The sequence below is a fragment of the Ixodes scapularis genome, unplaced genomic scaffold (genome assembly GCF_016920785.2).
Source record: "Ixodes scapularis isolate PalLabHiFi unplaced genomic scaffold, ASM1692078v2 PGA_scaffold2__306_contigs__length_199485367, whole genome shotgun sequence".
Taxonomy (NCBI): domain Eukaryota; kingdom Metazoa; phylum Arthropoda; class Arachnida; order Ixodida; family Ixodidae; genus Ixodes; species Ixodes scapularis.
Genome location: NW_024609857.1, coordinates 155,106,529 through 155,134,022, shown reverse-complemented (window position 1 = coordinate 155,134,022; position 27,494 = coordinate 155,106,529). Strand labels below are relative to the sequence as shown.

Here is a 27,494-nt window from a genome sequence, read left to right as displayed (position 1 = left end):
GTAGCGAAAAGGAAGCTTCTTTTTGAAGCGATATTTTATATTGCAGAAGGGCACACGGTAGCAGAGTCTGGAAAGCACTGTCTAATCTTAAGAAAGAAACAAGGAAAAACAACGCACAAAATGAAGCGGCCGACCGAACATGTTGATATGGGTGACGCGTACATGAAAACCTATACGCTTTCTTAGCGTAAATTAGAAAACGAATGATGGACGCAGAGGACAATAAGTCCTTTTGGTTTCGTAATTTGCTCACCAACACGCTCAAGCATCCTTGCTCTAGAGATCGGCGTTAACTTGATATTACTAAATTGTTTGCTTCGGTCGCGAGACTGTCGGGCGAAGGCTATAAGTAATCCTGTCAAGCGAGGTAAAGTAGAAGCGTGGCAAAAATTAATATTTTTACATACATGTATTAGAACTTAGGTTGTGTCTCTTAAATAAAAAATAAGAAACAGTGTACTTGCCGTGGGCACACAGAGTGTTAACAGTGTTAACACATTATGCGCTGGTAGGGCACTTGATTGCCTTACCACATCCTTACTCGAATGCCGTCTTTGTGAATTTGTGGTGTATTGCGTCTATGCACCAACCTGCTAAACTTTCCTTGTGATAGTGGCGGTATAGTTAAATAATGATGTGTCAGAAGACAGCCAACAGCAAGAAAACCTCAATGTCGGTTTCTCAGTACGGTGCTGGCAACAATCGTCGGCAATTAAAAGTTTCACGCCAAAGAAACGATCCAGACCTGGATTCGGCCATCACGTATTTAGTCTACAAATTGTATGTGTTGTTGGTGAAGTAAAAGTACCTGTTCCAAGATATGTTTGCTGGAACTATTAACGATGTGTCGCCGAGGGAGGGGGGGGGGGTAATTATAAACTAAGAATAGCTAAAAATAAACCTAGGTAAGCATTTAAACAGAGAAATGAATGCGAATTAGTATTAAAAAAGGTAGCCAAGGTGCATAAATACATACACTTAAGATTGAAGTTTAATATTTAGGTAATTATGACATTACATGAATATAGGTCATTACACATGCGTGAAATGACCTATAGAGACAGTATGTTAAAATCAAGAGAATCGCATTGCGCTTTTCGGTCGGTGTTGATTTGCTCTACTGCGTGAGCAGAATAAAGAAAAATTTAATGATCATTTTAAGGAAGTATTTAGACACTTCAGAAAATCTTGATAATGCATTTTTTAAACAGCCTAGAGTTTCGCTTGAATATTTATTTTATTGTTTTAAATACTAAGTGTATCCCTAAACATCGGCCAAAAAAAATGTTTTTTTGAACTACGATTCGCGCACAGATACAAAAAAAAAAAGAAAAAAAAATGTGCCGTGAGATTTATTGTTGAGGGGCCAGTTTAGTGAGACACATACCGTTTCGGAAAGATAAGTCATTTATTAGGTTTGCATAACTGAGTTTTTATAAGTAATATTAAATATATAGTTCAAATTAGAACTTTGCTGAGCACAGTCGAAAACGACTAGATTAGTAAACTTTATAAATACTTTAAGCCCGTGGTAATTACCGGCTTGTGGTACATACAGATGATTGAAGAAGCAAAAACGCGGATGATATATAAAAAAAAGAGAAAAACAAAACTCAAGGGAAACGAATTTGGACGCATTTTGGGTACTCAGAAATACAAATCATCCGCTGAAACTCTTTCTACAAGTAATCACTTTAGTATTTTCCTTGTGATGCTCCTAAAGTTTCTAAATAAAACTAAATGTTTATTTTTACTACATATGGAGACAAATACGGCAGTCTAAACAAAGGAATATCCTAAAGGCCCGTTCACACTCTTGCGACCGAGTACGACTGAGAGAGACGAGATCTCTTACAACTTCTTTAATGTTTCTAGAATGAGGGAACACACTGACATTGTGGCGCCATCTATGCGGTGACCCTAGAACTGCATTTCACAAAAGCGAAGGTTTTGCGGGATTTCCGAGGTCAAATGTGCGTAATACCCATAGAAAGGCTCGTTTATAACATTTACAAAAGTTTTTCGAGCCAAAAAAGAAAGGATATTGCGCGAGAAATAAAAACAAATATGCCGGACCGCCGAGTTTACACTGCTTCCCAATAGATGGCGCCAGTGTGTTCTCTGGTTTAAGAAGTTTTAAGGAGCATAGGTTTAAGAGGTCGCAAGCAGTCGCAAGAGTGTGAACGGGCCTTAACCCATATTTGCTTAAATAACAAGACCTCTGACAGTGACTAAGACAGCGCCAATCTATTTTCTGTGCGATGGCTAGGTTTTACACGAGATGTTTGGCCAATTCTCCGTGCAACACACTGTATATCACACATATATTGAAATTTTCACTGTCTGAGACAACTGCCTACCTTAATTTTACTAACTTAATAATAAGCGTGTCGAGCTAAGTTAAAATTCTACAGATGTTTACGCGGACCTACACTGATAAGCATGGGAGAGCGACTCCTAAATTTTTATGTTCCCATTGCAAGTTCGGTGGACAACGTTTGAAGTTTGTTCATTATTGATCAATAATTTCTATAGGCATCTCAATAAAACTAGTTTTAACTTTTCTTTTACAGTTAAATTTTGCGTGTGCTGTTGAAGATGCGTGACATGTGTGCGTTCTGATTTTTTATTGAAGTTCTTAGTCTCGTTTCGAGCTATATCATTAATATTACTTTAGTGTAAGTCTTTATCCGGGCATGCGAAGCTATCCTAGTTCTTACACGTTCAATGAATTCCCATAATCATTCGTGCAGGTGCCATGCGTACCTGCGAGAGTCCCAGGTGTACGGAGGCCGTCTCGGAGATGTACATGATCTTGCCGTCGGGAGCCACCACGAACACGAACCCGTCCAAGGTCTGCACAGATATACCTTGAAGTTAATCATTCTTAATTTAAGTTAATTATTGAGAACATTAGTACGTTTTTTGTCGCAATTCGTGACGTCCGTCGTTGCTGGCAGTTTGTTACCGGAAAGTGTTTATTTTTTTCTCTCTTAACCACCACAGTTTTAAAGATTTTTGAAAGCTACCGCTGAAATACCCTGTGTACTTCAGATACTTAAGAGTGTACAGAAGAGTGGTTTAATTTAAAATCAAACACGCTTGTAGGCGTGGGTATATTAATTTACCTAAACATTATAAATAAAAGAACCATATGTCTGTTATGAAAAAAAAGCATTTTAGATTTGCCTTTGCAAATTTCTTTCCACGAACATTATTAACTTACGTAGAGCAAGAAAAAATACTGTATTTATGCAGCTTGATATTTTTATCTAGTTTTGTCGGTTCTTATACACCAACTCATCTCCGTGACGTCATGGCGCGGTGGTGGCGCGTCGGGCGCACTTCCGGTCTGGGGCTGTGGGCGGATGTCCCCATCTGAGACGTGTATTCCTGCGTTGTTTTAAAAGGAACCAGACAAACACCTGCCCTTTCGTCAAGACGCCGCGACTGGGGCTGTACCAAAAGAGTCGAGAAAAGTTTGAACATCTGTTTTCATGTGCTCGGTTCGCCCGAGGACGTGGAAATTTGCCGTGAAAAGGGAAAACCAGACGCCGTCGGACCACGATTGCTTGGGCGGGAAGCACTTTGGGTTGAATTCACGGATACTTCTGGTCATCAAATTTATTTGTTCTGTTCTAAGATGAATGCCGGAAAACCGTCAAGTTGTACGGACAACCTGCGGACTACGTTCAGTGCGCCTTCAAGTTCAAACGGCCGCCTGATCATTCGAACTGTCGTCTGCTCTTTCAAACGTCTCTGTTTGTCGTCTACTCTTTTAGGCGACACCGGCCCGTGCACCAAATGTTGGCCCGGTACTTGCGTTAAGGAGGAGCTAGGTGCAGGCCTCAAAAGACTTAAGTTTGAAGGTTGGTAAGCAGGCTCGATGTAAACAGTCGATACGGAGATGTTGATCATTGTTACCAGTGGCCATCACAGACTTGTTAGGCCTGACTCACTTGGTCCGATTCTGCTTGCGATTTTTAGTATCGACGTCGACCATCTCAGCTACGGTTCACGCTTTTGCAGCCCGAGCGACGTCGCGACTTAAAATTGCGAGCGAAATCTCATCATGCGATGATCAGGCTATAGCGTACATTCTGCGGCGTCCACGCGGAATGAATCGCCGCACGTCACATTATTCGCGGGAAGTTTCGCGATATAACGAGCCTCGTTAATTTCGCTGAGGCCGCTGAAGTAGTCAGACATTGCCCGGAAGACGTAGCATCAGCAATTCAAACGCGAAAAAGGGCAGGGGGACTCACACCGACGCCGACAACAAGGCAATTCAATGGTTTCTTTATGGCCGACGGCGAGCTTCTTGCCCACACCCGCATCGCACATGCCTGCCGCCGGTGGCGTCCGCTAGGGGCGCTCCGGTTTGTTTGTAAACATGAGTTGGTGTATAGATAAATAAGAATGAAAACACTCACTACATTTGGTTCTGATAAATGTATGATGTGCGGCCTATTTCTTTGTTTAAACAAAACTGTCTTGGCATATTTCGTGCCTGAAACCCCCAAAAATGCGAAATATCATATCTTCGACGTTTTGATGACAATTGTGAGCATTGTATCTTACGATTAGAGTTCTGTGTTTTTGAATAAACCCGTAAAAATCCGAGAACACTCGTCGGCAAATATTTAGTCGATTCGGATCTATCCAAAAACCTATAATTTTGGTGTCACAACGACAAAACACGAATTCGGCAGAGACACTTAAGACTCCTTACGTGTAGGAATGCTAAAACATTCCTACGAACCCCACGACTTCCTTTTTCACACGGAGCTCCGGCGATGACATAGCACTCCCCCATTGCGCAGGTGCGGCGAGCCCCGCCAGCTTCACGACGGCTTCCGTGACGAAGCATTGCGGTGCTGTGCTTTTCTTCGTGTTTTATTTCTGAGGCACGTGCTTGATGACGTATTTTATGACCATCTTTCGGGCACAACGCCGCCGCTTTTTCCGCGTAATGGGACAAGTGAGGCTTTCGCCTTAAAAGAAAAATGACGGTGTTTTACCCATAAAATTCATGAGAGCATAAGGTCAGTGGTCCTAAGGAGATGAAACTTGAGTTTCCTTTGAGACCTCGAACTACGGACAAAAGGGGTTTGCCTTTCAGCTCGTCATGATTCCTCCAGGAGAACGGGTAAAAGAGACATTATTTATTTTATTTGTAAATTAAAAAAAAAATTAGGAACAGAGTAAACTAAGCTTCGAATTGCTGAGAATTGGGAATCTAATATAAATAAAGTCCGATAAACCCTTAATTTTCAGCAAAAAATAAACTCCGAAAAACACCTTCCGAATTTTAGAGGAAATAAACATCGATATAGGGAATGCTATTTATGATTTAACACTTTTATTGTGTACCCAAAACTGTACGATTGCAGTTTTATAATCTTCTATTGACTGCTTTACTATCAGGAAGTAATTTGTATATATTTTTAGATGTCACAAATAATTAGACTTAACTATATTTTGCGCCTTTCTTGTTTAAAAACAAACAAAACCAAGTTTTAATTTTTTTAGTTATTTCTAATTACGATATATGTTTATTGGCTTTATTGGATTTATTGGCGAGTAATCAAACACGTCCGCGCACCCGAATCGGCAAAATGGTAGCTTCACAGGTTGGCTTTACGGTGTATCGGTAGTTTAGCACCATGATGCAGTACAAAACACTTCGCCCTAATTGCAAGCTGAAGGCATACTTTTCGCGTAAGGCTAACCAAAACATTAGGCGCTGGGAAAAAAAAAATCAGCCCTCTGCGTTATGTCCTTATTCGAACCCTTTTCGTTCACGTTGTGATCATTGAAAAGCACGGCGAAAGAGCCCAAGTACGTACCTGATCTTGCCACCACGCCGTCTCCTTACGCACGATAAAGTAGGTCTGCTATGGTCAGCTCAGCGTTACCATGGCGACGAAGAAACTTATTATTTACGGACGAACGCGCCAGCAACGGCAGACGCCATGTTCCAAACGCCGTCTGCAAAAGTGAACGCGGCTACGTATGCGCGAAGTCGGACGCGTCGTTGTGGACGTCGACGTTGAGAGCGGAAAGCGGTTGCCAGTCAAACCCTTGGTGGCACTGACGAGGCTTAGTGTGGGCTCAGGCCTGGGATCGTAATGAATCTTTGACGAGCAAAGCGGAGCGAAGCGAAGCGTGATCGTGCGCAGCGCGGCCTGTTTGGAAACCTAGCTCGGAGACCAGGCTAATGTTGCTGCGTTTATAGCAGACGGCATTAGGAAGATATGTCGCAGGTGTAGCTGGCTTGAGACCCAGCATTCGCGTTTGCGCGTATTGATATTGGGTGACCATAGCAGACGGACTTTATTGTGGGGAACGAGAGGGTGGTGCGCAGAGATCAGGTGGGCACTTGTGCTCTTTCACCGTGCATTTCAATAGGTGGAACGTGAACAAAAAGAGTTCAAAAAGAGGAAGTATACAGGAAATGGCTGGTGTGCTCAAGCGCCTGATATTTTCACTAGCCTTAAGGTGGACCCACATAGGACGTATTCTCGACATATTTACGCTCGTTTCAGCAAGCGTAATCACGGCATTTGGCCGGCGCTTTTTTTTCACAGAAGGCATGCGGGGAAGATAGCCAAAGAACACGCGGCGCTTTTCGTGGACGTCTCTTCGGCGTTTGGTGCAGTTTGGCTAGACTCGCGCTTTTCATGAAACGAGGAAAAATGTAGATCAGCCTCTATATATTATTGCTTTCCGAAAGGGGACTGAAATAACTAGATGGTGATCAACCACGAAAGCCTAAGTTGCAAACGCTTGTCTCAAAAATACTCCTTGCAATAGCCACATTACCAACAAATTCCTGCAAGAGGACGACCGCGATCTTTGCTCAAAACCCTTCCTTTTATAATTTTGTTCACATCACCCGCCACATAGACGTTTTTCTTTTTCTTTTTGGTTTGTTTTTAGTTGTTTAATGCTGTTTGAAAGAGACAGCGATTTCGTAAAGTTCTCTAATAAACCGCAGAACGTGACAAGCGAGCGCCCATTCCGGCGGCTGAGTCAAGCCAGCTATAGCCAGCCGGCCTCAAAGCTAGGCAAGCCGATCCTCGAGCAACTTCCGGCTGTCAGCTCGCGAGCTGATTGGCTGACACCGCGCCGTACAGTTCCGGACACGCCACACCGAATTTGGTCTGATCGCCGAATTCTCGGTCTGATCGCCGAATTTGAGCGTATTTACGCCAAACTTGAGACGCTGAGGAAGCGCTCGTCCCGACCCAACGAAACGCCCGTAAATACGTCAAAAGTACGTCCTATGTTGTTCGTCCTTGACACGACTAGCACGTTTTTTGTTTGGTCGTCCGACGGCATTCTTTTTCCCTGGAACGTGGGGCTAAAGTATCAAAATGCCGGAAGCTGCCGTTGGAATTGGAACGGGGAAAGGGGGGGTGGGGTTGCTTTGTGGGCGTGCCGCCATTAGAAAAAAATGTCCTCCTCCCCCCTTCACATTGACAATTAAAAAAAAATACTTCAAAACATTTCTTTTTAACCAAGCGTAATGACACCAATTCCATAAGTGTCCTAGAAGATTACTCATGCAGCAGTTGGAGAAGCGTCAAAATAATGAGCGGTCAAACAAGCCATTTCCGACGGGAGCCAGAAACGTCAGTTTTCGCCTCGCCCGCTTTAATGATAAGTAACTAAAAATTAAAAAAAAAAATAAACTGCGCTAAGCTTGCCTTTTGAGCTCTTTTTCAATTCAAGAGTGTTCCCAAAACATTCTGATTGTCAAAATAAAAAATTGGACCTCAAGCCTGTGTTTGAATGGAGATAAATTCAATATGCCCACCCCGACGCACGTGCTGGGTTAAAAAAAAAAAAAAAAAAAACGCATTCGAAGAGTACTTTAAATTCACTTTTTTGTTTTTCTGAATTTACAAAATACGAGTCCTTTCAAGTAATTGGTTGGCGGGACGAGCAGAAGCTGACCTGCAGGAGGTGTGAGCCCAGCTCCTTGATGGCGCCGTCTCGGGCTGAGGCCGCCGGCGGACACGAGCCCCAGCTGTCGCCAAGGCCTGCGTCACAGATCAGGGAAGAAAGAAACCAGAGGGAATAGGGTTTAGGGATGTCGGCAACATCACAAGCTTCGAGTTGGAAAGGCAGCCTTACTGAGGTTCGAACGAGAAAAGTTAAAATTTTCGAACTCTGCAAAGGTTTCTGAAAGATTTGGCTAGAAAATGCCATATTTATTTACAAGTTATGTTCGAAAAATTCAAAGATTTAGAATTTTTTGTAAGATTCTAGTCCTAAATAATTGAAGATTTTTTACTACTTCAGAATTCAAGGTAAAAAAGTTCAAAGGTTTTGAATTCCTTTTAAAATACAAATTCTAAAAAAATGTTTTTTTCATTTTAGTTTGCAGATTTCGACTTCTATTGACAAAAATTAAATTTCTCAATTTAAAAAAAATATCTTTTAAAACAAATTTTAAAATGTGTGACAATTGTCAAAAAAAAATGGTGCGCATTATTGATGCACCTTACTTCCTAGTACTGAGGTACTTGCGGTGCTACCAGTTCCGCCAGCTCGTGAAACAAGCGCTGAATTGGCTAGAAGGTTAAGCGGAAAAACCTCCACGCGGTCCGGTGAACGTCCTTAATCTTTTCAAACTGACAGCCGCCTGATCGACGGACGACTAAATCGGATGCTAACACGAAACAACAAACTTCCCAGGACGTCGCACGCATTTAAAGACATTTATAACTTTTCATAGGTTTGAGTTTCTCTGGGAGTTTATTTTCTTAGGTGGGATCACCCTTGGAATAGGAAAAACACAAGAAACATGGGACTCAAGCGTAGCACTCGACACTGCTCTCTGGTGAGGAGCACACAATCAGATCACAACTAGGGGGTCCTCAGCCTTTCGAAAATACAGGGTAAATTTCAGTCGTGCATCGGGCTGACCATATTGCTCATTTTTTGCAGTTTTCGTCTGTGATGAATGAAGATCGATGACCCGTAGGGTCACTCTAAAATGTAGCCGACTACTAAGGATAATATATATCGTGCGCTGATCTGGCGTTCACTTTCACGCGTTGGCATATCACTTTTTGTAAGCAAGCTATCCCCGGCCAATAGCTTACTCAAGTAAATTCGGGGGCATACTTTAGAAACAACTAAGTTATGAAGGACGGCCTCCCTAGTCAAAAACCCAGTATAACTTCTCACTATCTGGATTATAAAACTAATCTATGTGAATTTTATCTGATTTCAGGTTTTCAAAAATTATTCCTTTGTTTGCAATCTCGATTTCAGGTTTCCAGAAACAGTTCCAGCTAGATTTCCAGTTCCATATAATCCAGATAGTGAAACGTTATACAGGGTTTTTTGGCAGGACTAGCAAAGCGCCCCTATCCCATAGCACCTACAGCCGTGGAAGAAAAAAAGTCGAAGTATTTCCATAGCTTAGTAACTGCTCGTCACAAATGTTACAAACATGTTAGCAAACTGCTGTTAGTAATGGGAGTGTACGTAACAGTAACTAACCAAGGACGTTAGTAACGGAACTAGTCTCATTCACAAAGCGTAAGAAACCTTAGATTGATCTAGAAACGAATACTAACTGCCGCAAAAAAAGCGTAGTTGCCACCTAGCTCAAGAAGCTAGGTAGTGCTGGCTGGTGCCCAACTCAAAGGCGCCGTAAGTGTTCGCATTGCTCGCGCGTTCATCATTGCATCTTGTACACTTTATACATTATTACCAACAAGATAGATGGGCTCAGAGCGATAAAATAGTATTCCGTTCACCAGGCAAAAGTGACCCCCCCCCCCCCCCCCCCCATCCCCCTTGGCTGCCGCCATGTTGTACAACTGCGAAGCAGCCGAGTTTTTGTCGTAAAAGCATACTTTCGACTTAAAGCAAACTAAACGTAGCTTATCTCGTCGGTACTTTTATTAAAGATTAATAGGCAGTTATCTATGCGCGGTACTTTGTTAACATCTAGACGCAAAACTATAAGGTCACGTGTGTAGTGGTCAAAAATGCGCAACATGGCGGCGGCCGGGTGGGGGTCACTTTCAGCTGCCAGTTATCACTCTAACCGCTCATTCACACTGGAAGCGGATCCGCGTTCGCAAAGCGGTTGCGAACGCGGTTGTATAAAGATCCAGTGCAATTGCACGCGCACCCGATGACATCAAGTGCGCGTGCATTTGTACTGGATCTTTATACAACCGCGTTCGCAACCGCTTTGCGAACGCGGATCCGCTTCCAGTGTGAATGAGCGGTAAGCCCCTCTACCTCGATGAGTAATACACACACATTACACTCGTCATCACTAGACTGAGCGCATCACATGCAAGGATCACATACGCAAACCGAGCACACAAAAACACCAATATGAATGCAAGCTAACTTATCATGGACTCCGTCACGCGATGTATACTTCACTCCATACTTGTATAGTTTTGTGCAAACCATTGAGTGTAAAGAAGGTTCATACCTAGTCAATATTTTGTTAGAAAGTTCGAAGTTCGTCGAAATATTTAACTTCGCAGGTATCAAACAAAAATTGTCGATTTTTTCATCGCAATAATTTTAAAAGTTTAGAAATAGTTGAATTCCGATTACGCGAAACATTTGAGAGTTAAAAAATAATCGAACTTCTTAGCGCAAGAAAAACAACAACAGAAACGGGATAAGCTTTTTATGTAAAAGGTCCAAAAGTTCGGAACTTTTCGAACTTTTCGACCCCTTGGTTCAATCTTCGAACTCCAGGTGCTATCGTCGAGCCCCAGGTGCGAAGAAGTTCGCGGCATCTCTGTTACGATTCATGCCACACGCTCTATCAAACTACAACTGAAAGACGTTCTTATAAACGTTGAAACAAAAACTAAAAAAATCCAAATATGATGTATCTCCTTTTGTAACTTGAGACTACAGAAGCACTGTGAAAAAACAAAAGAACAATATTAAATGCACGTGCACTGATATTCTGCTGGCAGCATGGATGGCCATCCACTGGACTGTGTGTGAAAGGTGGGAGACAAAACCCGTATAATTATTACTGGAACGGAACGTGTACGAATGGTTTAAGTTTAACTTCGTGTAACTGGGTTCTTATGAAGTGTTTTTGATCATTATAAGTAAAGTACGAAAAATACCTATCGATAATATTGGTTTACGAATTTAAACATTACTTTAAGATGACTCGCTCATCACGTGACGCAGTAATTTGCGGTTACTGAATGTGGGATGGGTTATACGTTCTTTTTTTTTATTTAGGAAATACTGCAGATGGTTTTCCACCATCCAAGCAGAATAGGTCTACATAAGGTTTCACACAGAACAGTCAATATTTGTGGCATGCACACAACCGGTTACATCAATTTTCGAACAGAACTGTCAAAACAGTCAATATTTGCTGCATGCACACTATTGGAGGGCAGTGAATTCCGATCATTAAACGTATGCACAAAAAGGGAGTATTTAAACGTGTTATTTTTAGGAGCATATGGTCTGACATTTTTTGTGTGATTTAACTTTTGCAGAGTGCTGGGAAGGTGGCAAGAGATATAACGTTTTGTCTAGGCAAGACTCATTATTGTAAAGTTTATAAAAAGAAAAAAAGAAATACCAGCTTAGCAATTTTCCGCTTAGACTCGAGCGACTCAAGCCCGGATTTATGTATCATGTCCGACACAGGCGATGACACGCGCCTAAAATCGGAAGAAATAAATTACGCGTTAAGGTGCTGAATACTCTCAACTTTTTCGATATCTTTAAGTACGGGTCGCACACAATGGGCGCATATTCTAGCACTGGCCGAATTAAACTTTGATACGCCGAAAGTTTTACCGACGAGTCACATGGTCCCAGCTTCCGTTTTAGGTAACACAACCTTTTGTAAGCCTTAGCAATTATATTATCTATATGAGTTTCCCAATTTAATTTTTAATTAATGTTTAGGCCCAGATACTTTACCTCGTTTACAGTTTGGATGCATTTGTCTCGTACGTGGTAGGCAAGGCTAAGAGGGGACTTTTGGCGCGTTACTGTGAGAGCGTGTGTCTTAGAGTAATTAATAACCATTTGCCACCTCTCACACTATTCGGCAATTCTGCAAAAGTTATCGTGAAGCGATACTTGATGCAACGTGTTTTTGACAGTTCTATAAACAACGCAGTCATCAGCAGAAATTTTCACAGTCACACTTGTGTCAATATTGCCGGCTATTTCGTTGCCATAAACTAGACATAAGAATTGTCCTAAGACCGACCGTTGTGGTACGTCAGACAGCACGTGAAGATGTACTGATTGATATCCGGTGATTTCAACAGATTGCGCTCTATTTTTCAAATAAGTACCGATCCATGTCACAAGACGAAAAGCAATTCCAACCCGCTGCAATTTTATTAGTAGTAGGTGATGCGGGCCAAAATCGTGTACTACTGCAAGTAGTTGAGTAGTGGTCGACAGTTTTCTTTTAAATCCATGTTGAAAGTTGACTAATATGTTATGAGTATCTAAAAAAAAAACGATGTAACTGCAGTTACATCGTTTTTTTTTAGATACTCATAAGTTGCTAGCAGGGTTGGGCAGTATAGCGATACAAATGTATCGCGATAGTATTTTAGAAATACATTTCGTATCTGTATTTCTGTATTGCGATACATTTTTTTCACCGGTATCTTTATTCCTGTATCGAAATACATTTGGTATGTTTTTTTGTATCGCGATACAATCAGGATGAAATGTATTTCGTTACATTTCCTGAGAAATACTCCCCCCCCCCCCCCCCCCCCCCCCGGAAAAAAAGAAACAAGTCCGAACGCATTTTTTTTCTACTTCTGAGGGCACCAGAGTCAAGGAGATGCTGGGGCATTGTTATATGCTGACCAAGGTTCCTTTTGATTCTAAAAAACTATTTTTCTATGCGTCCTCTTCTCTCTCCTGAGAATTGTTGCGTAGTCGGGGACTCGAACCAGGTGGCGTGCCAGGAGTCGAGTCAGAGCATCTTCTGCCGCAGGTCCTTAGGTAGGGATTTCTTGAGTCATTGTTTGCTGGCATCCAATGCCCGCTGCTAACCGTCTCCCTCGCCTTAGCGTACAGACTACACCCAGCCGGCAAAACTCAGTCACATTCCGTTGCAGCACGAGCCTGGCGGTGGTTGACTTGAAATAGAAGGAAGACTCACGCTGTGAAGTTCAACACTTATTCGAATGCATCTGCGGCTGTGCCCGTAACATTGCACGGCTCAAGGGTACGTCATCAGCCGACGTGAACGTGACCCGCTTCTCTGGTGATCCGAAACCCAGGAGGCCAGAACTGGCCTCGCTGTGCCATCCCAGACTACGTACTCCCGCGACTCGTCTCGAGACCGCTGTTTCTCGAACAGCTCGCACCTGTGCCGGCAATATCAGCTCGCACTCCACGATGTCTCTGTTTGGATAATGCTAGGCAAAACTTGAGGACTGCAATCCGTGCGTCGGTGGTGGAGGGTCGGCAGTAAGGACCTTCAGAACAGGGATGCTACCGTATCGTTTTTTCAACCGTAACAGAAGAAGACATGTATTCTAAGATACTTCAGGTGGTCCACTATTCTCAAACATTCCAAATGACACTGCCTGCACGATCTTCAACTAGGTAACCTACAACGAAAGTACCTATTGTCCTTTCATACAGCAGTGTGGTAAAGTTTTATGTTCAAGGCCACACCTACAGATAAAGAATAGTAGTTCATTCCACCGTGACATAACGTGATCAATGTTGACAGGATTCCCTCATCAGACAGACAGGATGTCATGGAAGGGACCGCGGTCAGCCCTTGATGGAACGTTTTTCTGGGCCCATTGAAGACTCCTTGTCGTCCGAAACCACTACCTTCAAGGCAAAGTGCCAAGCCTACAGGAAAGTAATTTCGGGATCGAAAACATCCACTTCAAGCTTCATCTCAGTTGGCGTCTCAAAACATTTTGAAAATGTATTGCACTATCAGTATTTCTGTAGTTGTATTTCTGCCCTCCCTAAAATGTATTCCTGTATTTGTATTTCCAAATACTTTTTGCCACTTTTTAAAATGTATTTCCGTTACGTATCGCGATACATTTTTACAGATGTATCTTAGTATCAGTATTTTTGCTACTATTTTAATGTATCCCAGTATTTGTATTTCCAAATACATTCTTGAGTATTTCTGCCCAACCCTGGACTTGCTAGAACATGTCATCACCATGGTGATGACATGTTCTAGTAACTTACAACGGGTGCTAATTAATGTTATTGGTCTGTAATTTTCAGCAAGCAGTTTGCTCCCATCCCTATGTACAGCTACAACTTTTCCACAAAGCCAGTCGGGCGGAAGACATCCCTGTTCTAAAGAGGTTTTGAACATGACATATAAATATTATGAAATCCTTTCTGTGTAACGTTTCAGAAAAGCATTGGGGATCCCATCAGGACCACAGGATTTTTTTTATATCAAGGTTTAAAAGTAGATGATGCATGCCGTTGACGGTTCAAGTCTATATCTTCCACTATTGGGAAAAGAGGTACTGATTCAACAGTTTCTTCAGAAGTGCGTCGCGGACTAAATACACCGTGAAAGGTGCTGTTAAACTCATTAGCAATATGGTAAGTTAGTAAGCGCATTTCCATGAATATGGAGTTGTTCAATAGATTTCCTGTTGGCCGACAAGTACCCCCAAAACTTTCGGGGCTAAACTTTACAGGAAGTTTAGGAACGTTGTTTCAAAAAAATAATCGCGCGCTGTCTTTTTTTTTTTTTTTCATCGCCATTGTAAGAGAAGATATGATGTCAGCATTTTCACGATTTGCTCTTTGTTTCCTAGATAATTGCCTTTTAAGATGTATCATATCTCTCACAATAATGTACCAAATGAGCCAGCTTCGCTATAAGCTCGCTCATTTTCTGCTGGCATTGCTAATAAACAGTCTATGTCCAGACTGACTTTCTTTTTCAGCTGAAAAGTATTCTTATCGTATATAAAAATATCAGGTTGATTAAAGTTTCATAACTTCAGTTTAGTAGCTCAATAAACTATTAAGTCGCAATCAGTATAACCGATGTATTAACATTTTATTTATCTGGAAGAAATAAGATTAAATAAATCATATCAAATATTGTAGTGCCAACGATTGTAGTGCCTTGGAAGTTGGGAATGCAATGGCAATCTCTGCAAAGTATGTGTAAATGTGCTGCTGTTGTTGAACGCAGCGATAAATCATGTTCACAGAACCTTTCATTCAAACACCTTCCGGTCTGGCCTATGTAAACCTTGCCGCAGCCAGACCAGGAGGTGTTTGAATGAACGGTTGCGTGAACATGATTTATCGCTGAGTTCAACAACAGGAGCACATTTACACATACCAACTTTCAAGGCACTACAATCGTTTCGAGAGGTAAAGGAAAGGTGGCGAGAGAGGTACTGGAAGCATACATGATAATGAAGGAACGTCCTGAGAAGTAAATCAGTCAGCCCTCACTTTTCCTTCACAAAAAATAAGTGAATTTATTGACACGCGTGGGTGGCCGAGTCAATGATGACTAGTCACATTTTGGTAATATTTGTGGCTTTTGCTGTTTCTAGTTTTCAATAAAAATTCAGTTTATAGTCAGCGCTCGTCCTGTTTGCCTCTCCATCTTCGTGTTCGTCTTTATTGTGCGCTTTCAATACTTTTCAACAACCAACTCGCCTGCATCGCTGCGTTAGAAAAAGACAAGTAGGCCTGCGCGTGACGTCATCTTTGGTCGATCACCGACCCGCCCCAAGCTGTAAACACGCAGAAGCACGACGGGTGATACTGCAAAGCAGCAGAAGCGTTCGTCTTGGCGCCGTCGCGTGCTAGTGCATAGCCTCCTATATACTGACAAATCCCGACTGACTGCCACGAGAAGAGGCCGCCCAAATGGAAAAGGTGGAACGGCAGACAACGGATGAGAGAAGAGCCACGTGACTGGCGCCCCGCTGCGGCGAGACGCCGAAACACACTTATACCGAGCGAACAAGTCTGTTTCGGGCCCTTGCCTCTGCAAAATCTGTGCGCTGACGTCTAGGTTCCCCGAGAAATGGCTCTTTGATGCTCTGTGCTACCAGATCCTCGCGCTTGAAATCTGCGAGCGGGCACTCTATGGCTCCGTCGTCGAACTGCCAGGCTTTGTGAGTATAGAAGAGGCTATGGCTAGTGTCGTTCTCGTTGTGAGACGCTGCTGTCAGTGGCGCCGCTCTCAGTGACTAATTTTGCATGGGCGCCGCCATCTTGGTATCGCGTGACGCGCCCGCCATTGCCGGCCTCTACTTTCTCGCGGCTCCACTTTAGGTAAGGCACTGTGTACTGCGCTTCGCCAGCTACCGCCGGGCTGTTATATGCGATTGAATCGGACTGTAAATGGGTCGACGACACAAGATTATGGCCTAGACTTCAGAGACCATGTAATTTCATTATATTTGTTACGTTCTTTTTTTTTGGAAATAAAGGCAGTTGAAAGTCGAAAACCCCGAACGTCTTTTGCAAATGTCGAATTGACACAGCAAGGCTATCGCAGTCTTATCCATCGCTGCATGTGCGGTGTCGCCACTGCTCTGCAGTTTTTGCAAGCCACTAGAGAGTACGTCTTCCCCATTAGACGCCGTTTACACGTCCCATTGCGGTCGCTCATCGTCACACGAACATCCGCAAGCGAGGTAACCGAAGTGCAAGCGCAAGCCAATATACAGGCTGGCAGTGGTGGCCAGATGGCGGCCTGGGGGCGCGCCGACAGGTGGCAGCTCAGGTAACTGACGCGCTAAAAGCGTCTATAGATCACACTTCACCCGTAGTTTTCACTGGAACTGTTCTTCTATGGTGCCCAACCGACTGGTGTGTTTAGCATCCTATCCCGCCCATACATCGAAAGTGGTCCCGAAGTGGCAGCAAATGACATAACAGAAGCTGGAGTGGCATGCTGTTGCATGTCAAGGACCTTGGCGGTCGGTCGTAGAAATGCTGGCGAAAAGCGCGAGCGAACGCGAGTGTCGTTGTCGTCGCGACGTCCCAGGCGTCCCAACTTCCGGCTGCTTTAGTTTCCATGGAATGTGACAATGGAGAGCGACATGCAGCAGAATAGGAGTCTGCCACATTCACCAGAGCTGCTGGGACCGGCGACAGCAAGACACTCTTATGACGTCATCAGGCAGGAATTGATGGACCACATTTCTGGACGTGGTAAACACACCAGTAGGAGACGTCTTCGAGGCACCATAGTTCTTCGAGGGCCTGTGGTCTCTGGCAGTCTTCCGCTGGCGACGCAATCCTGATATATTTACTGCGTTGTCGAGATAGCTTGTGCAGCGCTCTAACGTCCAGGGAATCAGGGGTCCAATCCTCACCCCTGCCCGCTTCGATCTGGATCAACATCGCACCGGTGAGCGGTCGCGTATCGGTGCTGTGTGACGCACGTTAAAGGCCCCAGGCGCACTACATAGAATACATTTCCCATCTACATCGACGACACGTCAATGAAGTCTAACTAGATTCCAGCTGCCTAAACATAAACGTGACTTAAATAAATTCGGAGTTCCAACGCGTCTTCTTGGCACGAAAGCGAATGCGAATAAGGTGCAAGGCGAAATCATGCGTTCTCTCTCAGCCGTGCAGAGCTGCAACGACCTGGAAGCTGCGCTAACCTTGACAACGTAGCACAAAAAAAAAAAGTCAAAGCCGTTTACAACTTCCTGTAACGCCGAATTGGAGCGCAGCTCTTGAGGAGGAGGAGTGGAGGGTATATTCCTCCTCCTCCTTCGTGATCATGCCTGCTAGTCCTTCTCCCCTCCTGCTCCCCCTCCCTCTCTTCCGAGTACTTGTGTAGCTTGTTTCCTGAAAATAAGTCACATGACTTCAGCGGGGGGTCACGTGACCCCCCCGGACCATACTAGACAATGAGGGGAGGAGGGGGAGGGCAGGGGTCCGGGGGGTCACGTGACCTCGAGGGGACGGGATCACATGACCTTGGGCGGGCCGTCAAGTGACTTCGGCGGGGGAGGGGAGTCACCCCCAGGGGTCACGTGACCTTGGCGGGGGAGGAGGGGGGAGGAGGAGGAGCGGAGGGGGAGGAGAAGGAGGGGGAGGGGCGACGCCGACGCCGACGCCGAACAGGCTGGAAACGAGTCATGTGACCCCCTCCCCCCGAGGTCACGTGACCCGCCCGGACCATACTACACAATGAGGGGAGGAGGAGGAGAAGGAGGGGGAGGAGGAGGAGGGGAGGGGGAGGAGGAGGAGAGGGAGGGGCGCGGTTACGCCGACGGCGACGCCGACGGCGACGGCGACGCCGACGCCGCTCAGGCTGGAAACGGGCCCCTAAGAGCTGCGCTCTAAAAATAGACACCGAGTAACATGGCTTGCCCCTGACGTCAGCTGGCCCCTCTTTCTAATTGTCACAAGCACCTCGTTAACACGGGAGAGGCTACACTCTCACGTGCCCTTTATACGCTACTATGTTTGACCAAGTGCCGTCAGTGCATGCTATGCGAAACCCGTTTAGAACGAGCCCACGTGCAGCGAATTATTGTCGATATCGAACTCACGGAAAATTTAAATACAAATGAATGCAAAAAGTACTTTTTATAACGAACAACATATTGGCTATATCGAGCTTTATTCCCCCGGGAAGGCTTTCAAAAATGCGAAAACAATCGTCTTCTAGCCTGTCCCTCCTCCGCCTCCCCCCCCCCCCCCCCCTAAAGAAAAAAAAAAGTAATAAAGAAAGAAAACTAGAAAAGCTCAAGTTGCGAACAAAATTGAGCGAAGAGAAGCGATTAAGAAGGAGAGAAAGCTAAAAAATACACTTTGCACGCACGCACAAAAAAAAAAAACTTTTTATTCCAAAGCGTTTGCTCACGAAGAGAAACGATTCAGAAGGAGAGATAAGAAAAAAAAAACTTTGTACACATGAAAAAAAAAAAAAGAAGCTTGTAGCGCGTTTTTACAAGGCGGAAGTGAAGAGATATAAGAAAGAAGGAGAAGCTCCCGCCTTACAACGAACGCATAGTGGAAGTTCGTTGTAAACGGTTTTTGGTATATCGAACTACTTGCTATATCAAACTGGTCGTAGCGTTTTCTGCTGTTCGTTATAAACGGGTTTGACTTATAAGAAATAGGTGACATATCAATACCAAACTTACAATACGTGGCAACAAGCTTAATCTCCGGAGCCTTGTAGTACACCGAATGCAGTATTTAAAGAGCGATCGTGTCTATTTTTTCCTTTATTTTTTTTAGGATAACATCCGTGTAGGGAAGGGGGGGCAGAGATAAAGGCATGATGCCTGACAGAGCCTCTGCCTCCTCTACAGTTCAGCAGTACAAACAAGGAACAATAGATAACATCATGCGCGAAAAATGAAACAAAACAAGACATATCAATACAAAGCATCGATTACATTAATGCAATAGGGCGCCTCTCATAAAACGAGTGAAAAAAAATACAATGCACACAAAACATTAAAAGGCTTCTTTCGCCTCCGATGCATACTATGACAGAAACTGCTCATCATCGTTCTGACATGAAGCGTGCAATCCATAAACATTTCAGCAGAAAAAGAAGAAGACGTAAAAGTCGTTTCGGAGTCACGAATAACATTCACTTTTAACTATTTCACCGCTAAATTTAGTGGGGAGACTGAATAGACCGATCTCACTAGGCGTTCCACGCTTGTGTGACGGCGCCATAACTGTAGTTCATAGGACTCAGGAGCCAGTTCACGAGACATCTCGTGCCGCTTCGTGCTCTGCTTGGGCAGACCCTCAGCGAGATTGTGACTCGTGCATAAAGATCACAGTTCCCACGATGCATGCAGGCAGCGGTGGCGTAATAAAAATAAATATGGGGTCGCTCAATTGGTGCATAGGTTATGAGATAAAAAAATAAATTGACTTCTACAGGAAATGGCCGCGAAGTGCTCTCCATTTCAGGGGGAAGTCAAGTTATTGTTTCGCAAATCTTCACTTCGGAAACATCCCCTGCAGCTCATCATGCTCATCATTTCAGGTTACGGGACGTCAATTTTCCCGCTAAATTTCATGGGAGAAAATAAATTGGTGTTTAGGTCACGTGACGTCAATGTCGCCGCCAAATTTATCGAGGATATTGAAACGGTGCATATAGTCAGCGACAGGTTAAAAGTAAAGTGGAAACTCCTCCCATCTCTCCCCAGTGGAGAGGAGGCGGCCTCCAGAGAGGTCTCCTCCTATCCAGCGTTCGCTCTGCTAAACTGGGAAGAGGTGGGAGGAGCTTCCACTTTACTGTTAACCTGTCACTGACTGCAATCACAAGACGCATGGTTACGTGACGTCAATTTCCCTGCTAAATTAAACGTTGAAATGCACGGAAGGACAATATTTTTTGGTTAGGGGGTTTCGTTGAAAAGCATTCCGACCTTTAAAATACGAACACACCACTTATAATTCGTGGCCACTTTTTTCCGTCTTTTACTTACAACATTAGCTTACGGGAGCTGATTAATATGTACATTTTGCTTTTTAAATTGTATTCCTTTAGGCTATTAACACTGTCAGGTTTGCTTAAATGAATTGTACTATGAAAAAGGAACAAATGCAGTTGCGGGTAAATGAACAAAGTATAAACTGCCATGTACAAAAAGAAATACTTGCACTGCACGTTTATTAATTTACAATGCAAGAAATAATTTAACTACATTCGTCAGTCAGGATGGCCGAGCGATCCAAGGCGCTGCGTTCAGGTCGCAGTCCGGTCTTCCGGGCGTGGGTTCGAATCCCACTTCTGACAAACTTTTTAGTTTCCCACAAAACATTTTGTTGTACACGCTGTCAACGCTACTGGCACGAGAGGGCGTGCAAAAGAGAAATCAGCTAAACGTTGGATGGATTTAAAAACATGCCACCAAGCTGGTGTGTGCTCGGACGCACTTGAGCCAAAAATGGCGGAGCATCGCCTCCAATCTAGTTTCTCACTGTGGCCCGACGCCGGCATCTACAGCAGAAATAGAAATAGGCAGTGGTTGAGAATTTAGGTCGCCCTCACTCACTTTCACCCTCACAGCCACACTCACCACAGCCCCACACTCACCTTCAGCCCTTCACTCACCCTCACGGTCCTCACTGACCCTCACGGTCCTCACTGACCCTCACGGTCCTCACTGACCCTCACGGTCCTCACTGACCCTCACGGTCCTCACTCACCCTCACAATCATGAATTTTGAGGGTTCAGACACTCAGTTACCCTCACCTTACCTGTGAAGATAAGGGTGAGTGAGGGCCCTCATGAGTGAGATTCACCGATGTATGATTACTGCTTGTCTTGGAGGGAAAACGGAGTCTGCTCATCGACAGGTGACCCTCTGTAGGAAGCGAAAGGTGCACATGCAGAGATCCAGCAATCCAAGAAGTTTTGTTCCCAGTTAAGGTAGTGTGTACGGACCGAATGACTGACATTATAAATATCGGCTGATTACATGCAACAAATATGATTTTTCAGCAGTGTTCTTCAACAAAATAAACAGTGCACTGAACGTCCCAATTCTTTAATGCGGAGAAAAGTTTAAATGAAATCAAGTTTTATAGTGTGCTACCGCATATAGTGTACTAGTGCTCAAAATCAACCGATCTAAGCCTACTGTTTTGAAGGTATTTGTCCACAAAGTCGTACTTGGGTATTTTTTTTTACGAACAACCTAAAAAATTATAATATAAAAATAGCGGCCAAGAGCGACTGCTCGCAGTTCACTTGCGATTTCATGCGCCGTTTGCAAAAATCTCTAATGTCAGAGTACTTCAAATAATATCTTCTGCTATAGAGCGCAGCGACCACTTTTCCACCGCCGCCAACCAGCAAAACGCCGCCCGTGCACCGGTGCCTCGCTGTCTGAAGCGGCGAGCGAGCAAGCTCCCGACCATCCCGACCTAACTTATTTTCTTTTCTCAAACGTAACGAAAAAAAAAACAACAACGGCCCACCTAACGCTAGTTGCACAAACCGCGCTATCAAATAGTGCCAAGCAGTTAGCCTTAGATCGCACTGACTCCTTTTTTCTCACCACTTACCCAATAATCAAAAACGCGCCAAGCATCCGCGCGGCGAAATTGTTGCGAGGCTAGCATCAACCCCACTTCCGGGGAGATAGCGCGATAGGTCGTAATACCGGCGCGACCCCTCACAAATTCTCTACGTCTTCAAGCGAAATCAGGTCTCGCAGATAACTCAGCGTCACGCAAACGCAAGCGCTTTCATTTAAGCTCTAATCCCTCACGTACTGATGGCCCTTACCCCCCACATCGCTCTCACGGCCTTTACACCCCATCATGCACTCACGGTCCTCACTCCTCTCACGCCCCTCACGCACTGATAGCCCTCGCGCACTCACCGCCCTCACACCCCTCACGGTCCTCACGCACTCATCCCCTTCACTCACTAACTAGCCTCACACCCCTCACGGTCCTTACGCGCTCTTCCCCTTCACGCACTCACAGCCTCATACCCCTCATGGTCCTCACGCACCAATCCCCTTCACACATTCACTAGCCTCACACCCCTCACGGTTCCCACACATTCATCCCCTTTTCGCACTCACTAGCCTCACACCCCTCACGGTCCTCACGCACTCATCCCCCTCACGAACGCACTAGCCTCACACCCATCACGGTCCTCACATCCCTCATGGCACTCATGTCCCTCACGCACTCACCGCCCTCACGCACCTCACCCACTCATATTCCACACGCACTCGCGGTCCTCACAGCCCTCACGGCCCTCACGGCCCTCACGGCCCTCACGGCCCTCACGCCCTCACAATCCTCATGACCTCACGATCGTTCGTCACACTCACACTCATAAATTTTCGGGTTTCAGAAACTCAATCACCCTCACCTCACCTGTTAAGATGAGGGTGAGTGAGGGCCCTCATGAGCGAGGTTTGCCGAGGTATAGAAAAAGGAGCTTGCTTACAAACGGCGTCGCGTCACCGGCAGCTACAGAAGATTAATATTAGCGTGTGCGTCTGTATGGGGGATGAGCCATGAGCTAAGATTGACGACGTGTTGCCGGCATCCAATAGCAGCGCCCGCGGCACGACCAAGCGATGACGGTACTTGGATAAGTCACGACATCCAGCGGTTTAACATCAGCTGGAGTAATTGTATAGACCTTCCAAAAAAAGAACTCCTGGTCGGTTACATTTTTAATGTTCCTGCGTATGGCCGAAGCGAAATGATTGAAAGGAGGCGGTGAAAAAGACTCAATCAAGCTGATAATTTCATAGCTGATGAATGATGGTCAAGAACGTTTAGATATTGTATACGAAGTGCATGCTTAGCAACGTTGGCTATCCATATTGCAATATTTTTCGTGACTGAGGAGTCCACAACTTTTGGACGTTTCTCTGTGCCACCCTAAACCTGACCATTAGCTATACACCAACTCATGTTTACAAACAAACCGGAGCGCCCCTAGCGGACGTCACCGGCGCCGCGCATGCGCCGTGGATGGTGGGCAAGTAGTCCGCCGTCGCCCATAAACAGACCATTGAATTGCGTTGTTGTCGGCGTCGGTGGGAGTCCCCGTGCTCTTTTTCGCGTTGGAATTGTTGATTCTACGTCCTCCTAACAATGTCTGACTACTTGAGCGGCTTCAGCAAAACTATCGAGGCAAAACTTTGCGTGGATAACGTGACGTGCGGCGATTCATTTCACGTGGACGCCGCAGAATGGGCGCTAAAGCCTGACTCCCACGTCGAGATTCTGCTCGCTATTTTCAGTCGCGACGTCGCTCGGACTGCAAAAGCCTGGACCGTAGCTGAGATGGTGGACATCGATACTGAAAACCTCAAGTAGAATTGGGCAATACAAGTCGGTGATGGCCACTGGTAACAATGATCAACAACTTCTTGTATCTGTTTACACTTAGCCGACTTACCCCAACCAACCTTCAAAAATGTTTTGAGGCCTGCACTTAGTTCTTATCGCAATTACCGGGTCAACGTTTGGTTTACGAGCCGCTGTCGTTTGAACGAACTAACGACAAAAAGCAGCCAAGTTTGAAAGTGCAGACGTCAGTTCGAACGCACGCGCAATGGAGTACGGGCAAGAAGCACCGCGTCCCGCGTCAACAAACCATTCGAATGTCACGTTGTCGGCGTCTGTGTGAGTCTGCATACTCTTTTTCGCGTTGGAGTTGTCGATTCTACGTCCTCATCGCAATGTCTTACCACTTCAATCGCCTAAGCGAAATTATCGAGCTTCGTTACGCCGCTAAACTTTCCGTAAGTAATTTGACGTGCGGCGATTCATTCGCATGAACGCTGCAGAATGGACGCCAAAACCATGATGAGATTCTTGTAGCTATTTTCGGTCGCGACGTCGCTCGTGCTGCAAAAGTGTAAAAGGTAGCGGCGATGATCGACATCGATACTGAAGATCGGAAGCGGGAACAGACAAAGCGTAACAAGTAGGTGATGGCCACCGGTACCAATAATTAACATGTATCTACTGTTTACACCGAGCCTACTTAAGTCTTTTGAGGCCTGCAGTTACTTCTTATTGCAATCACCGGGTCAAACTTTGGTCTACGGGCCGCTTTTGTTTGAACGAGCAGACGACAAAAAGCAGACAACTTTGAAAGAGCAGACGAAAGTTCTAACGATGAGGCGGCCGTGTGAATTTGAAGACGCACTGAATCCGTGGGTGGTCCGGACAACTTGGGGGTTTTCTCTCGGTCATGTTGGAACAAAGCAAATACATCTGGCGACTACAAATTGTGGCCCGCACACGCAATCGTAGTTCGACAGTGTCAGGTTTGCCCTTTTCACGGCTGCTATCCACGTTCTCAGACGAACGGAGGGTGCAAAAACACATAAAAACTGATCTTCAAACCTTCCCAGACTCTCTTGGTAAAGCCCCCATCGCAGCATTTTGACGAGAAGGCAGGTTTTTTGTATCGTTTCTTCCAAAGGAACACAGGAATGCATGTCTGGCACGGCGACTTCTGCCCACCGCCCGAGACCGGAAGTGCATCCGGCGCGCCACCACCGCGGCGTGACGTAGGAGAGTTGAGTTGGTGTATACCACGTTTTAGCGTCACGTGCTGACGCCCAATTTCCCGTAAGCCCACACAAAAAGCTCAGCTCAATGAACCATATGCAATATTCGTGCCAGCCACCATGATAATGCTATTCGGAGCCGCCATTATGAAAGCTTTTTGCCATCTTCCATGTGCGGACAATCCGCATCCGCATTCACGTCAATCTTTATACTATTAGAACAATGCACTTGTAAATACATTGCAGAGCTGTATATAGAGAGAGTTTGGTCAACGGGACGAGCGGGCAGATCCAGGGCGTGCACCAGACGCAAGTAGAGTGCTTGACATACGCTCTCTTGGCCAATCATAATCCGAAAGTAATCCCCTAGTCGTGGTCGCGAGAACCTGTTTTAATGAGTGCGTAAGGGATAATTGTACTAACTCTTCATGGTTGAAAATATGGCGCATGTGATGTTTCGATTATGATCATGCAAAAAGATATAAGAACCGAATGTGCTGTTCGAATTGTGTTTTGCTTGGATTGAGTCTGACCGCTCGGACGGCAGATTCTCGTCCCTCGGCGCCTGGCGTACGGATTACTTCGTTCGTTCGTTCTGCTAGTCGCGCACGCTTTTTAACATCTTCTCTATCTTTATGTATCTTCCATCATGATTTTGCATGACCATGATAGGAATATCACGCGCACCTTATTTTCACTCACTGAGAGTTACTCCGACGCACTTATTAATTTTCTTTGTCACGTTCACCGCTAGGGTATCAGTCACGGCTTCCGGTTCGCCACGTTCGAATTTGTGAAGACGCCCTGGAACACGCCCAGCCTGCTTTCGACCGATGGCGCCTCCTCATTTGCCTCCTATACTTCCCAATGAATATCCAAACTCTCTCTATATACGGTTCTGATTCACTGGTTTCATGTTCAGTTTCGATGCCACCAAGAAAAGAGAGACGGCCCCGAGATTATGTCGAAAAGATTCTCAGCAATGAGGTCGGTCTGAACTGGCATTACGTGATTATAGTTTAGATCTACTCCTCCACTTTGCGGGAACTAATCTGTCTCGGGCATAACTATCGGTACGTAAAGCCCCCCATACAGCGAAAACTTTATAATTGATTATAATTGAAGTAGAGCGCTTATTTTTGCCTATGGGTTTTACGTACGACTTGCGATACCTTCATAACAATTTCGTGTCCCCAACTTGAAATGGACATGTCCATTGCTTATCATCCAGACAAAAAAAGAATACGGAGTCACTGGACTTTTGTCTTTGGCGTGGCTTCCAATGATTTATAGAAGAGAGTTACTGCGCATGCTCCGAACACATCCAGATTCCAGTAGACAACGAATGCATCGCGCAGAAGGCGATAATTATAATGGTCCATACAATGCCGTGTTTGTCAGCGTCCGCTTTCGCTGAAGCTTAGCCGGGTCACCAGCGCTAACTGGTTTTAAAAGCATCATTGCAGTCTAACCCAGATTCCGCGGCTGTATGACGCGTACATGGCATGGTACAGAAAAAGATTCCAGAGTGTATGTAAATCAACACGCACCCCCAAGAAAGAAAAGCGACAGGGTATTTTATAAACAAACAAAAGAAGAAAAAATTCACAGGATCTCTTATCTTATTCCTAAGACGACTTGAAGGCGAAAGCCCAAGCGCCGATGCATTAAAGACAGACACATGATTTACTTTGTTTCACGTTCTCTCTTTTCACGTTTTCTTTTTTTTTACATTATCTTTATTTGTTTCATGTTATTTCCAGATTTCACGCACATAATTCCTTACACTAAGTGGTCGACCTTCTTAAATCGCTTTGTCATCCGCGCTAATTAGCCACTTTAATCAGCCAGCTTAATGTGCCGAGTCATCCGTCTTAATGGGCTGAGTCATCCTTCTCAATTTGCTGAGTCCTCCTTCTGAATGTGCCGAGGCATCATTTTAAATCACTTAGTTAATCACTAAATTCGTTTAGTCGCCCACTTAATTTGCTTTAATTAATATTATTTCACTTTAATTCCTCTTAATTTACTTTAATCTCAATTAGTTTTGTCGTCCTCGTTATTTATAGCTTTGATTTATCTTATCTCTCTTTAATTCCTCTAACTTCTCTTTAATTGCTCTTAGTTCACTTTGATTCCTCTTGATTCGCTTTATAGTCCTACTTAATTCCCATTGATTCCTCTTCTCTTTAATTACTCTTAATTCACTTTAATTCATTTTAATTCATATTGCCATCCTTAATCTTATTGCCTCTAAATCGCCTGAGTGGTCCCATAAACATTTTGGTACCTTTTGTGTCGCCGACCCGTTTTTGCTCAAGGACGTTGAAGGTCGACTGAACGATGAGACATATAAGGCTTTCGCCTTAACAAAGGCCTCGTCTTCCAGGTGGCATTGCTGTAGCCGAGACTGCACGTGAGCGTCGACTGTATTTTTATAAAACGCATTT

At 44.7% G+C, this 27,494-nt stretch overlaps 1 protein-coding gene and 1 non-coding gene across 3 annotated transcripts in view; one reads left to right on the top strand and one right to left on the bottom strand.

Annotated features, from left to right (window-relative positions):
- LOC8039240 (single-minded homolog 2) overlaps nt 1-27,494 on the bottom strand; it is a 135,643-nt gene that overhangs the window by 27,911 nt on the left and 80,238 nt on the right. Inside the window, exons 3-4 of one of the 2 annotated variants that reach the window (XM_042292073.1) lie at nt 7,963-8,048; nt 2,767-2,856 (exon numbers count right to left, since the gene is read on the bottom strand). In XM_042292073.1, the coding sequence (XP_042148007.1) occupies nt 2,767-2,856; nt 7,963-8,048 (176 nt within the window). The remainder of the gene's footprint in view (nt 1-2,766; nt 2,857-7,962; nt 8,049-27,494) is intronic. The other variant, XM_042292074.1, reaches the window with a different exon arrangement.
- Trnal-cag lies at nt 20,696-20,779 on the top strand. The gene has a single exon. It is a non-coding gene; the product is annotated as a tRNA-Leu (tRNA).